Here is a 12,184-nt window from a genome sequence, read left to right as displayed (position 1 = left end):
ATAATACAAATAAATCACTGAAAGTTAATATTTTGCACATGTTATTATTATCCCATAGTATCGCACCTACCCTTATCCCAGGCTTGCGGGGAATCACCCGGGTCCTTCCAGCCCAGGATGTGATGACCAACAAGACAAAAAGAAAGATCTAAATGTGGTCTGTAAGTCATTATCCAGCAATACAGAGCTACTTTTCTGGTAACTGCAGTGCGCCATGCAGTAATCAAGACTACATTACCGTATAACCGTCTGTGCACCACTAAGTGAGATTGCATTGCGATGATTGTGTGGCAATAGCAGTACGGTATTTCTTGATCTCACGTTAGCGACGCACAAGTTTTACTATCCGACCCTGAGAAGGTTTTATAACAGTGGATGCTATGAAATAATACTCATGCACGTAACTGAAGCCCTACCGTGGGACGTAATATTTGCTTCACACAGAAAGGAATGAAATTAAAAAAGTAAACTTTCTCGAACTTGTGTGAAACCACCAGATTTGCCGAGGTGCTAGAGGTAGTTATAAATTTTAATGAATTGCTTGTAATAGCTGATTTCACATTTAAATGAGGGGGATTGTTCATGTGGTCCAATATATTGAGGGTTATACAGATCTAAGTTTATGGGATGGAGGAAAGCTATTTGCGCTTATATTCAACCTAATGAATAAATTAGTTATGTGGACGAAAATACGTTGTTATTACATGCGGCCGATGACAACATAATGTCGTTAAGTAATGCGGCGCGTCGCACTGGAGAGAGAATTTCCAGTTGAGAATGAGATTAGTAATATCGATGGGTGTGTTGATCTAAACACTGGAGAGCAAGATAGTGGCCGGGGCTTCAGTGCCTGGAGAAAATCGAGAACTGTAGTGCTTTCTGAAATGTTGCTTTTTTGAATACTTAATAGACTGTGCCCCAATTTTTTAATTAAGGCTATAATACACTAAGAATTTATTGTGGTGTCACCGCCAGACACCACACTTGCTAGCTTTTAAATCGGCCGCGGTCCGCTAGTATACGACGGACCCACGTGTCGCCACTGTCAGTGATAGCAGACCGAGCGCCACCACACGGCAGGTCTAGAGAGACGTGCTAGCACTCGCCCCAGTTGTACAGCCGACGTTCATAGCAATGGTTCACTGACAAATAAGCTCTCATTTGCCGAGACGATAGTTAGCATAGCCTTCAGCTACATTTGCTACGACCTAGCAAGGCGCCATAGCTTTGATAATTAATATTGTGAAGCATGTATCATCAAGAGCGATGTTCTACAATTATGGATTAAAGTTAAGTATTCCAGCAGGTACGTACTTTTCTTTATAGCATTCATTACGTATCCTGTTTCAGACCTCACGCCAGCCTGCGTGAGTTTAAGCGCGTGCCTTTCGGCTTCCTCTCATGTGTCTAGGCTGTCTTGTCTAGACACAACATTTATATTTTTCTGCGTAAGTAAATCTGTAAAGTAAAAAAAAGGTCACGATTTGATGTAAGGGATGTATTTTTTTGCTGTTCTGGTAGGCAAAGTTCCAGAGAAATGTTTATCTATCGAAACTGTAAAGCAAGTTGAAGGCACTCGCCGTAATTGGTTTTTGGATTACATGAAAGCAGGGCCGCGCGGGATTAGCCGAGCGGTCTGAGGCGCTGCAGTCATGGACTGTGCGGCTGGTCCCGGCGGAGGTTCGACTCCTCCCACGGGCATGGGTGTGTGTGTTTGTCCTTAGGACAATTTAGGTTAAGTAGTGTGTAAGTAGTGTGTAAGCTTAGGGACTGATGACCTTAGCAGTTAAGTCCCATAAGATTTGACACACATTTGAACATAAAAGCAGGATCTGTGAGCCCTCTTTCTCTCTCTCTCTCTCGTTGGTTTTCAATGGCTGTTTCGAAAATGTAAGTGTTGCTCTGTGACGTTTGGCAAATAATTACGCTAATTTAATTTCAAAAGCCATGTTTTAATTAAGAATGTACTTTCCTTTATCATTAATTCCACTTATCAAATTATTATGCCACATTTTAGAAATTTGTGTTCAGTTGGCTACTACTTTAGAAAATTTTTATTTCAGCATCCCTGAGATCTCTTTTACCGGTCTTTCTTATCAGTATCCGAGCAGCGTACTTACGCAAACTGCCTAATTTTTAGATCGATCACTGGCCTCTAAACAATGCCGTCGGCCTACGTTCTCGTCGGTCTGATGCTGGTTGGCGGAATGTATAATTTTGTTATCCACAAGTAAAAATTTTCTATGCATCATTTTATCATTTTAGAAGCTTTCCACCAGTAAAAGCAATAAATTTAATATTGCATTCTTTTTTAAATGCCAGTAATATTAAAATTCGATGCTGAGTACGTTCCAGACCCTGGGTGAACCTTTTAAAACATACACGACAAGCTTCAAGGAGCTCTCTAATTACGAGAAGTTATACGTCGCTAAACACGCGTACACAACCATCCTCTCCGAGGAACCGAAAAAAAGTTTAATAGATTTAAGGGTGGAACGTAAAAGGTGCAAGCAGCGGATGTAGGAGGAATTAAAAGACTGCGAACCAGAGCAGGCGGTTTGACGACGTGCTGAATGGACAAACGGAGGACTGTGGCGACAGACTGCCACACAGTTGTGCTGGTGTACCACGGGTACTCTGAAGTCTGGTGGCAGGTGGCTGACGTCTGCTGAGAGAGAGTTGGAGACTGGACAGTAGGGCTGGCCAAACACGACACTCGCGTTTTGTGGATAGTCTGCAGTGGCCACGTGTCATCTGACCAGTACCGTACGAGTGTAAGCATTAGGAGAGAAACTACGAACTGTGTCAGCTGTACGGCCACAACGACAAACTGACGCTCCGCTAGAAGATTTGACAGTTGCATTGTGGCCGAGCGATTCCAGGCGCTTCAGTCTGGAACCGCGTGACCGCTACGGTCACAGGTTCGAATCCTGCCTCGGGCACGGATGTGTGTGATGTACTTAGGTTAGTTAGGTTTAAGTAGTTCTAAGTTCTAGGGGACTGATGACCTTAGATGTCAAGTCCCATAGTGCTCAGAGCCATTTGAACCATTTTTGACAATTGCATGAAAGACAGCAGGAAACAGTGCCAAATGCTCCCGCCACAGAAACTGCTATTTTGTATGAACAAATCCGCAGTAAAAGTCGTCGTAGGATATGTCTGGAAATATAAGTATTTATGTAACCGTGAGACGAAAACTTCGTCATCCTTATTAATGGAAGATTTCGTTAGCCCAAAGAATAAATTGTGTTCTCGACGTTTATTTCTAAGACTGTTTACGTCCATCAAATAATTTTAGCCGCGACACGTATGACATTTGAAGGTGGCTTAACAAATGATAATGCTGTTCGGCATTAAATAAAGCTTTTCGGAGAGCACGGCCTACACAGCAATGAGGAGTGTCTCCTTACTGGTTTGACGGGAATCGTTTTGGTCGACATGCTGCCAGCTTCATGAAGTGACCTAAATCGCTTCCAGAAGTTCGCTGTCGAGAGCGTGACATCCACGAAGAACGTGAAGGCCACTCATGACGTCAGACTGCCACCCCGTGACGTGAGTGTACTGTCTTCTGTACGACAAGGCCTTCACATTTAGTGGTGACGCCATCTTCTGAGAGCTGCAGAAACCAAACTACTGTGTCCAGGGGCTTACTGACCTTACCGTGCCATTGGCCTGAGTATTTTCCATGTTTTCCAGCATTAACATGATTTTCACTATTTTTTTGTGCTTTAAATGGTATCCCATGACAACACTCAGTTCTAAAGTAAGATGAAATCAATTATTCGGTCATGTTTTGGAGTTTGTGGAGTGATGCTGGTTGCAGAATTTTAATGATGAAGGTTATCGGAGGAAACTGGATGGAACGCCTTTTTGTTGGAACTGAACACAGTGTACGTGGTTCAGTCCCAGGTGGTTCTTTCTCCCTGTACGTACACTACGTGTCCACCTAAGCTGCGCCCCTCTGCCCCTGTGGCCGTGTCCAGACAAGCATCCAGCAGCTCGCGGTGACGAAGGCTCTCTGCCGCTCTGGTGTCGAGGGGATGTTTACACGAAATGAGAATAAATGAATTGACGCTGTTATTGTATCGTGGCTGCGTCAACAGCACCCTCGCTACTGCACCGCTCCGCCGTAAGGTATGACACGCCTAACTGATTACCCAACTGTGTTTCAGTTTAATCTTGTACCTCGAGTACTAAACGATAACATTTCAGGCCCGAGATCAAAGTGTTAATCGCTATGGATCTTCATACTGATGGATTTTATCTCTTGTTTACTTGTTCACGTGCAGCAGAAATATGGCAGATATCTTAACACAAAACACACTGCAGGACGATGACGTGAACTCAGGGTGTGGCCACTTCCGAAGCGATCTTGCGGAGGTAGTCTTCTGAAACACGAAGATGCTGCGTACAAAACACCACCCAACACTCCTCTTGCGAGAGGCACTAGAACAGTAGAGGTGGTCCAGTGGTGTGTAAGAAAACAGTGCGTGCCTTTAAACTGCAAATGTCGCACCGCTTACTGCTTTTACTGACAGCAGAGATGAGTAAGACACTGGCGCCCTCCGAACAAGGAACGAATAATTGAAAAAGCGTCATGCCGATATCTGTGTCGACATCCGGATTGGTTCTGCATTTGGACCTCTGAGAGGAGCTGCCAAGGGGGTGCTAACAATGAAAAACAGAGTGACGTGATGTCCTATGTCGCAGATTATGCCGCTGAAGTGAATCTGGGTTTCTGCATCTCTGTGACGCAGTAATGAATTAAGGTGCATTGCCGTGCTGGAAGAACAGAAGAAAATGTCCCATTGAACTTCTAAGAAGCGCTGCAGATACAGCAGGATTAATTTTCCACGGTTCACCGTTGCCTCATCAAACACTAGATGTTTCCACAGCTTACGTTTCGCCGAAACATGGTACCCAACTGGTGATGCTTGTCACTGCACAGGAGAACTGGGGCGTGCATAAGAGTGTGGCGCTGTGTAACCCGGCCAGAGACAAAGTGGGCGTTGTCCACCTGGGAGAACACGCCGAGTTAATGAAGTGCTGCCGGCCTCAGAAGAAGTGGGTGTATTCCACTCACTGTACAGTTCCCCGAGGGCAGTAACGTTTAGGTTAAGACTGTACGTGGGTGCTGTGACTGCCCTGCAAGCTGAGCAACGTCTGGGCACTTCACAAGAAAAAATATGTAGCTCTCACTTACAATGGAAGAATTGCAGACAAAATTGAAAGATGCTTTCGTAAATCTGACGTTAAAATAGGGTTCCGAGCAAATAACACGTTAAAATTGAAGCTCCGGCATAGAATATGTAATAGTAGGAATAAATTTCAGGATTCAGGTGTATATAAGATCAAATGTAATGACTGCTGTAAACAATATATAGGACAGACTGGTAGGAACTTTGAAACCAGATTCAGGGAGCACACCTACTCTCAAAACAAAACAGCTTTTGGGGCGCATATGGCTGCGATAAAGCACTCAGTCACGAATATTGAAAATAATTTAGAAATCCTGCATAGAGCTCATAAGGGGCGTTTTCTTAACATTTTTGAAGAGATCGAAATATACACCCACAAAAAATAAAGATCCGGATTTAATCCTCAATGAACAAAACGAATTCAATCATATCGCCTATTTTAGCATTTATGCCGACCTACTAAGATGACAACCGTTGCGTGTGGAGATCCAGGCCGAGGGATGAGAGGTGGTGCGCGGTGGAGAAGCCGGAAGACGCGTGCAGCGCCTGGCGTCGTTGACGGGGCCCTCCTGTGCGGCCCTCTTGCCCGCGGCGATGGACATCAGACGACTGAGCGCACCGCGGAACAACACCAAAATGGCGGGAACCACGGAAGCAGACCGTAGAGGAAAACAAGTTCACATCAGCACCATAGATATATAAATCGCCCTATGCTTTTAGATCGTATAAAAATGATAATTTTACTGTTTTTTAATCCTGACAAGTACAGATTTTAACTTTGACATCTACATATTTTATCCCAATATTTTTAATATAAAAAAGATCTGCTGAATACAGTATGTATAAATGGAATGTAACAAATGTACCAGACGCCACCTGTCGGTAATAGTGCTACAATTAATATAAATGACGTGCACTCTGCCAACCAATTTTATGTGACGTAACATGTGAAAGTTGCTGGATTTGGACGGGTTACTCCTGTAAGTGAAATATCAGGTACGTTCTGGTGCATTTGATGTTGATTAGATAGGATGAAAAACATTTGCTTCCGTGGAATGGTAAATTAGTATAATTATTTTTACAGATCTGAAGATGGTTCCGAATGAACCGAAACCGGTCATATGAATAATAAAACAAAAAAAAATGTTTTTGCAATCAAGACGGATTTTATGCAACATTATAAAATCACTGATTGCTGTTATCCCATAAGACATTATGTATGTTTTTGCAAATTTAAACGAACGCAAAATTGGCAAGATTGGCGATCTTTTGCAGAAGCTCGAAATGTAGCACGGACTTCAGTGTAAGATGTGAAGCCCGTAAATTTAACTACATACGTAAGACTTACAATTACGTACACACAAAAAACGTTGCGGGGAAGGCACACCAAAGAGTGTGTTTTATTGGCGGAATACTTGGAAGATGCAACAGATCTACTAAGGAGACTGCCCACACTACGGTTGTGCGTCCTCTTTTGGAGTACTGCTGCACAGTGTGGGACCGTTACCAGGTAGGATTAACGGAGGACGTAGAGAAAGTTCAAAGAAGACAAGCACGTTTTGTACTGCCGAGAGAAAGGGCAAAGAGTGTCGTGCGTGTGATACAGGATTTGGAGTGGGAGACATTAAAAGAAAGGGCGTTTCTCGTTGCGGCGAGACCTTCTCACGTAATTTCATTCACCAACTGTCTACGCCGAATACGAAAATATTCTGTTGACGCCGACCTACTTAGGGAGAAACGATCATCACAATAAAATAAGGGAAATCAGAGATCGCACGGAGAGATATAAGTGATAGTTTTTTCGGCGCTCTGTGCGAGAGGGGAGTAATAGGGTATTAGTGTGAATGTGGTTCAATGAACCCTCTGCCAGGCACTTCCCAGGTGAATTATCTAGCAAGTTTTATTGCTCCATTACGGAACAGGTGGGGGTATCTTGGGCTGCAGTTTGACACAACGTGACATAGAAGTGTGCCCCTGTGTGTCATGGCCAGGTGAGGTGAGGTGAGGTGAGGTACGTCAGCGGTAGTGGAGCTGTATAAGACAGTGTGTGATGCACGTGGTCTTGCTGGTACGTAACGTAATTACAGAGTTGCAGAGGCAATAGAAGACTGGGTTGGGTACATCCTCCACATTTCAGTTTATCCTCAACAAACGAAAACTCCCCTAAACATGAACGACAAAATGGGTAACGTTCAGTATGCTGCTGATAACGAAGCCGGGCTCCTCATGGAGGGATGGAGCTGTGTAACACTCGTGGTGAGTAACGACACTCTGCCTGCACCCTGAGGTCAAACATCTGTCGTGCTGTACACGAGGTGGCAGACCGTGTTGGACGACCCCTGGACACTGCTGCGGCAGCTCAGCACGGTTACCCTGTCCAGCAGACGCAAAGTTTCTGGGCGAGCGCCACAGGAAGCAGTGCTGTAGTGACGAGTGAGGCGATGCCCGTTTCAAAGAAATCCCGCCCTTACGACAGGTCGGCTGCACAACGGGGAACGCGTTCCCTGCAGCCACGAGTCTGCCATAACCGTCCACTCGGCACACACTGTTTATTTTACAATTCAGTTCGCCACCATACCATAACTGAAGCTGTTCCGGTGCGCCACTGTAAAATGAGAGCAGGAGAGGAGCTTAATGGCGCAGTAACAGAGCGTTGTCCTACTGGAAGATATGTGCTGATAATGTCGTCAGAACAATACCGAAATGGCTTGAGTGTATCATGCATGCTCTCACATTCACCATAACATGGTAAAGACATATCTTAGTATTGTACGTCAGAACCATAAAAGCTGAGGAACATCTTGGAGAGTGGTAAGAAACTGAGAAGCATATCACAAAGATGTACGAACGACACGAAATTGAATAGCACGTATGCAGTAATTCAGTGCTACTTCAAAATAAAGATGAATTTAATTCAGTACGGATGGAGAAGGGAGCTAGACAGGATAGAGGCTGTGTGGCCATTCTTTGGGGGCCTTTCAATTATAAGGTCCTAAAAGAAAGTTTATTTCTTGTTCAGAACAGGAATGGGCTCACCCAGGTAACTTTCTGGACTCTTTAGCCAGTCTCGTTAATTTCGGTGTCGGGGCAAAATCCGGGAGGAAGGCATCAGGATGGGGGTCGGTCCCAGGGGCGGCGCCCCACACGCCCCCCATGCCCCCCACGGCCCCCACGATCCTCATGCCCCCCACGGCCCCCATATCCCCCGCACCCCCCACCCCCTCATGCCCCCCACGCCTTGTCAAGGTGACATAACAAATCAGTAATCCAAGGTTTTCGATACTAACTTGAACCAAAAACAAATACTATTTGCAAATAAAGCAAATAGTAGGACCACGCTAGTAAATACAACACTAAACTGTCACTTGATATATGGGTGGTGTCTCTGGAGACTTTCTGTGCCTAAAGTAAAGGCGACAGACGTAATTATGGCTCTTTATGTATAAAGGCATGAAATACAAGAATTATTTCTAACGAGCGACGAAAGAAGAAACTACAAAACTGTTCAGGAAAGGACAGGAATACGGCAATAGAAGTCGTTTTGGAATGCAGTATATAGGAAGCGCAAAGAAACCAAGACTAAATGACTATGAAAATGTGCAAAGAAATCGGAAACAATACAATTGTCGGAATGACTGGTTTAGCAGGCAGGAAAGTCAAAACAACCAGTTCTCGAGTGCAATGGCGCTGATCATTTGGATTAATGCGCCTAAACTATTTTCATCAAACCCCGAAGATCTTCCTGGATATGGAGTGTCACTAATGTCGAAACGATCCTCCTTGGAGCGAGGCAACCATTTTATTGCCGTGCTCTGTCCAGTATCGTCATCCGCAGACACGGCGCAAATGTTTCTGGCCGCCTCCCCTGCCCTCACCCGTCTGTTGGACTCAAACAGAAGAATATGTCCGATATGTTCCGATTTCTCCACTCGACTTTATATTCCGTAGCGCCCACAGCTCCAGTCACTATCTCCAAATTACAAAACATGACAGTATGTAAATTCGAATACCAAAAGTGAACTACAAATAAAAGCTGCAAATCGTGAAATAAGCCCATAGCAACTGGAATACAAACATGCAAAACAAAAACACTACGAACCGACGCACCAACCTAATAACTTCTGGGGTTGTTGGGAGAACGTTGAAAACTGCAGCGTGGAGAATGGCCCATTGAGATTCCATTCCTACAATATTATCGAGACGTGACCTTCCAGCCGGATTTTACCCAAAGCGTTTTGTAAGTTTTATTCACCTCAACCGTTGCCTGCCCAAATAGCTGTGACCGCTTCCAGGATGGAGTGCGCATTGGCCCCAGTTCGAATCAGCCTGGAGGATTAACGAAGGGGGTCGGCTTTCTGGCCAGCCTGGATATAGTTTTTAGGCGGTTTTCTACATCCGACTGGGTGAATGCCAGGACAGTACCCAAGTTAACGCTACGTAAGGAACATTCGTTTACTTTCTAACGTGCAGGCAGCTGGGTACGCAGATGCCCCTTTGGGGGGAGAACGAGGTGGCGACAGCAAAGGCATCCCGCCACCAGTCAGATCAACAAGGCCGCTTCCCAAGAATAACCGCGCCGACCCCGCGTAGATACCGGACAATGGCAACACAAGGAGTCGAGAAAAATTGATTGAGCTCACTCATTCCGCATCCCCTCCAACTTATCTGCAGTAAAACGGAAGGTCACTTTCTGGGATCATGTTGTAAGTAAAGTGGCCAAGAATGATCTGGATGTGTTGAGAGAATATTGATGTGGACAGCATGAGTGATGTCGCTCCTACGACATCAGTGGGAATCGGTTTTCCAGCTGCAGAACACATTCTTCCTCCCCTACTACGTTACCGAGCGAGGTGGCTCAGTGGTTAGACACTGGACTCGCATTCGGAAGGACGACGGTTCAATCACGCGTCCGGCCATCCTGCTTTAGGTTTTCCGTGATTTCCCTAAATCACTCCAGGCAAATGCCGGGATGGTTTCTCTGAAAGGGCACGGCCGACTTCCTTCCCCATCCTTCCCTAATCCGATGAGACCGATGACCACGCTGTCTGGTCTCCTTCCCCAAACCAACCAACCAACCTACTACGTTACCCACCTGATCATTTCCCTGTGTTCTTCAGTTCTCTGGTGGTGACATACTGGATCTCCTTTCTGAATCATGTTGTAAGTAATGGTAGTGTAAAATGTTTACTTGGATATTGCGAGGTAACATTGAAGTGAGCAGCCTGAATAACGCTTATTCAGATTCCGTTCCTACACGTTATCAGACGCAGTATAAGAGGTAGACAAAATCACTTCCCTAACTTATGGACACATTTATCAGGGCCATTCCTTAGCTTTCAGAGGCTACGTAGAGTCACATAGAAGGTGGCCTTGTGGTATTATTTTGAGAGGGAAGTGCTGTAAAATAACATACGGGATTTTTAAGGGAACATTAATGTGAGTAGCACGATTAAGTCTTGTTTGTGTTTCGTTCACACAGAACACAACATTTTTAGGTCATAATCTTGTAGCTGGACAGGGACCCGTTCCTTAAGCAGCTATTCAGTTCAGCCTTTCCTTATCTTTCGCAGGTCCCCTGTAGTGATATGCGAGGCCACCTTCTGGTATCACGTTGCACGCGACATGGCATAAGATGACCTCTGGGCGTGTTGTGGGAGTAATGAAGTGGGTAGCTCGAGTAATTCCCATTCAGACTCCGTTCCCAAAACATCAGTGTGAACTGGTCTCCCGGCTGTCTTTAGACGTCCAGATCTGAGGAGTAGTGCTCTAGAATAATATTTGACCTTCTTTATGAAATATTAAAGTGAGCAGGATGGATGAGGCTTCACGCTCCGTTGATAGAAAATCACTAGGTCATTATCTTCCAACTGGGCAAATCCCCGTGCCTTACTCATGTCATTATCCAGCTGGGCCACTTCTTGTCTGTCTCAGCTTCCCTCCGGCTTGACCCGTGACCGCCCTCTGACACTGTGTTGTGGGGAGTGTCGCCTAAGAAGAGCTCTGCTTGCGCTGAGGAGAAACTGAAGTGGACTGCACGAATAACGCCGATTCACCTTCTGCTACCAGAACGTTGACGGGAACTGGCCTTCGAGCTGGCCAGTTTCCCTTAGTTCCGGGTAAGATGCGAGAATTTTGAAGTGAGTGCGCGAATAATGCCCATTCAGATTGTGTTCCCGCATCGTCACCGAGGTACGACGTCCCAGTGGGACAACTCCACGCTACTTGCTGGCGTCCAAACCAGTCACACCCTCCCCCTTTCACCTGAATTTTCTTCTCAACGTCGTACAAACACAAATGAATGGAATTAACAACTGGCACAAAGGACATGAAGGACATGAATTACGAGTGGGGAATAAATACCAAAATCGTACACACAATTTATTTGAAACTGTCGCACAGCTATTAAGTGAACTGGCCAGAGCAGTCAGTCTCACGCGACTGTGAGGGAGACGTGTCGGCGGCAGAGGCGACGTGTTGCCCGCCGGCAGTAACGACACTGACGCAGACGGCGCCCCTCGCGCTCACCGACTGACCGCTGTCCAGCACGCTGTCCCAAGTCTTATCTGTATCCTGGAGTAACCGTCCGGATAAATCTCAGGTGGAATGACGACATAAAAGAGTCTACGGCGAAAACAGTTACCAGGCTGAGTGGGAGAAAAATAAGGAGAAAAGATAATTCACCCACGAGAAAGGTGGCTTACAAAACACTCGCTCAGCAGAAAAACTTCCGTGAGCTGTTTTAAGTCTATAAGCAGTATGTAACAACGAAAAACACCGTATAAACTACTACACTTTATATTCATCAGCAGCGAATGACGGCCACAATAAAGAAATCGGCTGCAGTGGTTTTGCCAGGCTGTGGATTTCATAAGTCCCGCTAAAGGGACGCTTGCATTGTGTTTTAATAGCACAAAGCGAACGCCATTAGTATAAGGTTGCATATGTAAATCACGTAATAGGAAACAACAGTCTCGTGCAAAACCATG

At 45.4% G+C, this 12,184-nt stretch overlaps 1 protein-coding gene across 1 annotated transcript in view; it reads right to left on the bottom strand.

The window, feature by feature from the left end:
• The window catches only part of LOC126426511 (putative ankyrin repeat protein PA3287), an 88,748-nt gene extending 80,350 nt beyond the window's left edge, over window positions 1-8,398 (bottom strand). The window contains exon 1 of the mRNA XM_050088417.1: window positions 8,235-8,398. Coding sequence (XP_049944374.1) covers window positions 8,235-8,398 — 164 coding nt within the window. The remainder of the gene's footprint in view (window positions 1-8,234) is intronic.
• Window positions 8,399-12,184: the final 3,786 nt, after the last annotated feature.

The sequence above is a fragment of the Schistocerca serialis genome, chromosome 11, assembly GCF_023864345.2.
Source record: "Schistocerca serialis cubense isolate TAMUIC-IGC-003099 chromosome 11, iqSchSeri2.2, whole genome shotgun sequence".
NCBI lineage: Eukaryota > Metazoa > Arthropoda > Insecta > Orthoptera > Acrididae > Schistocerca > Schistocerca serialis.
The sequence above is the reverse complement of the archived record's forward strand: the minus strand, read 5'-3'. Positions and strand labels throughout refer to the sequence as shown.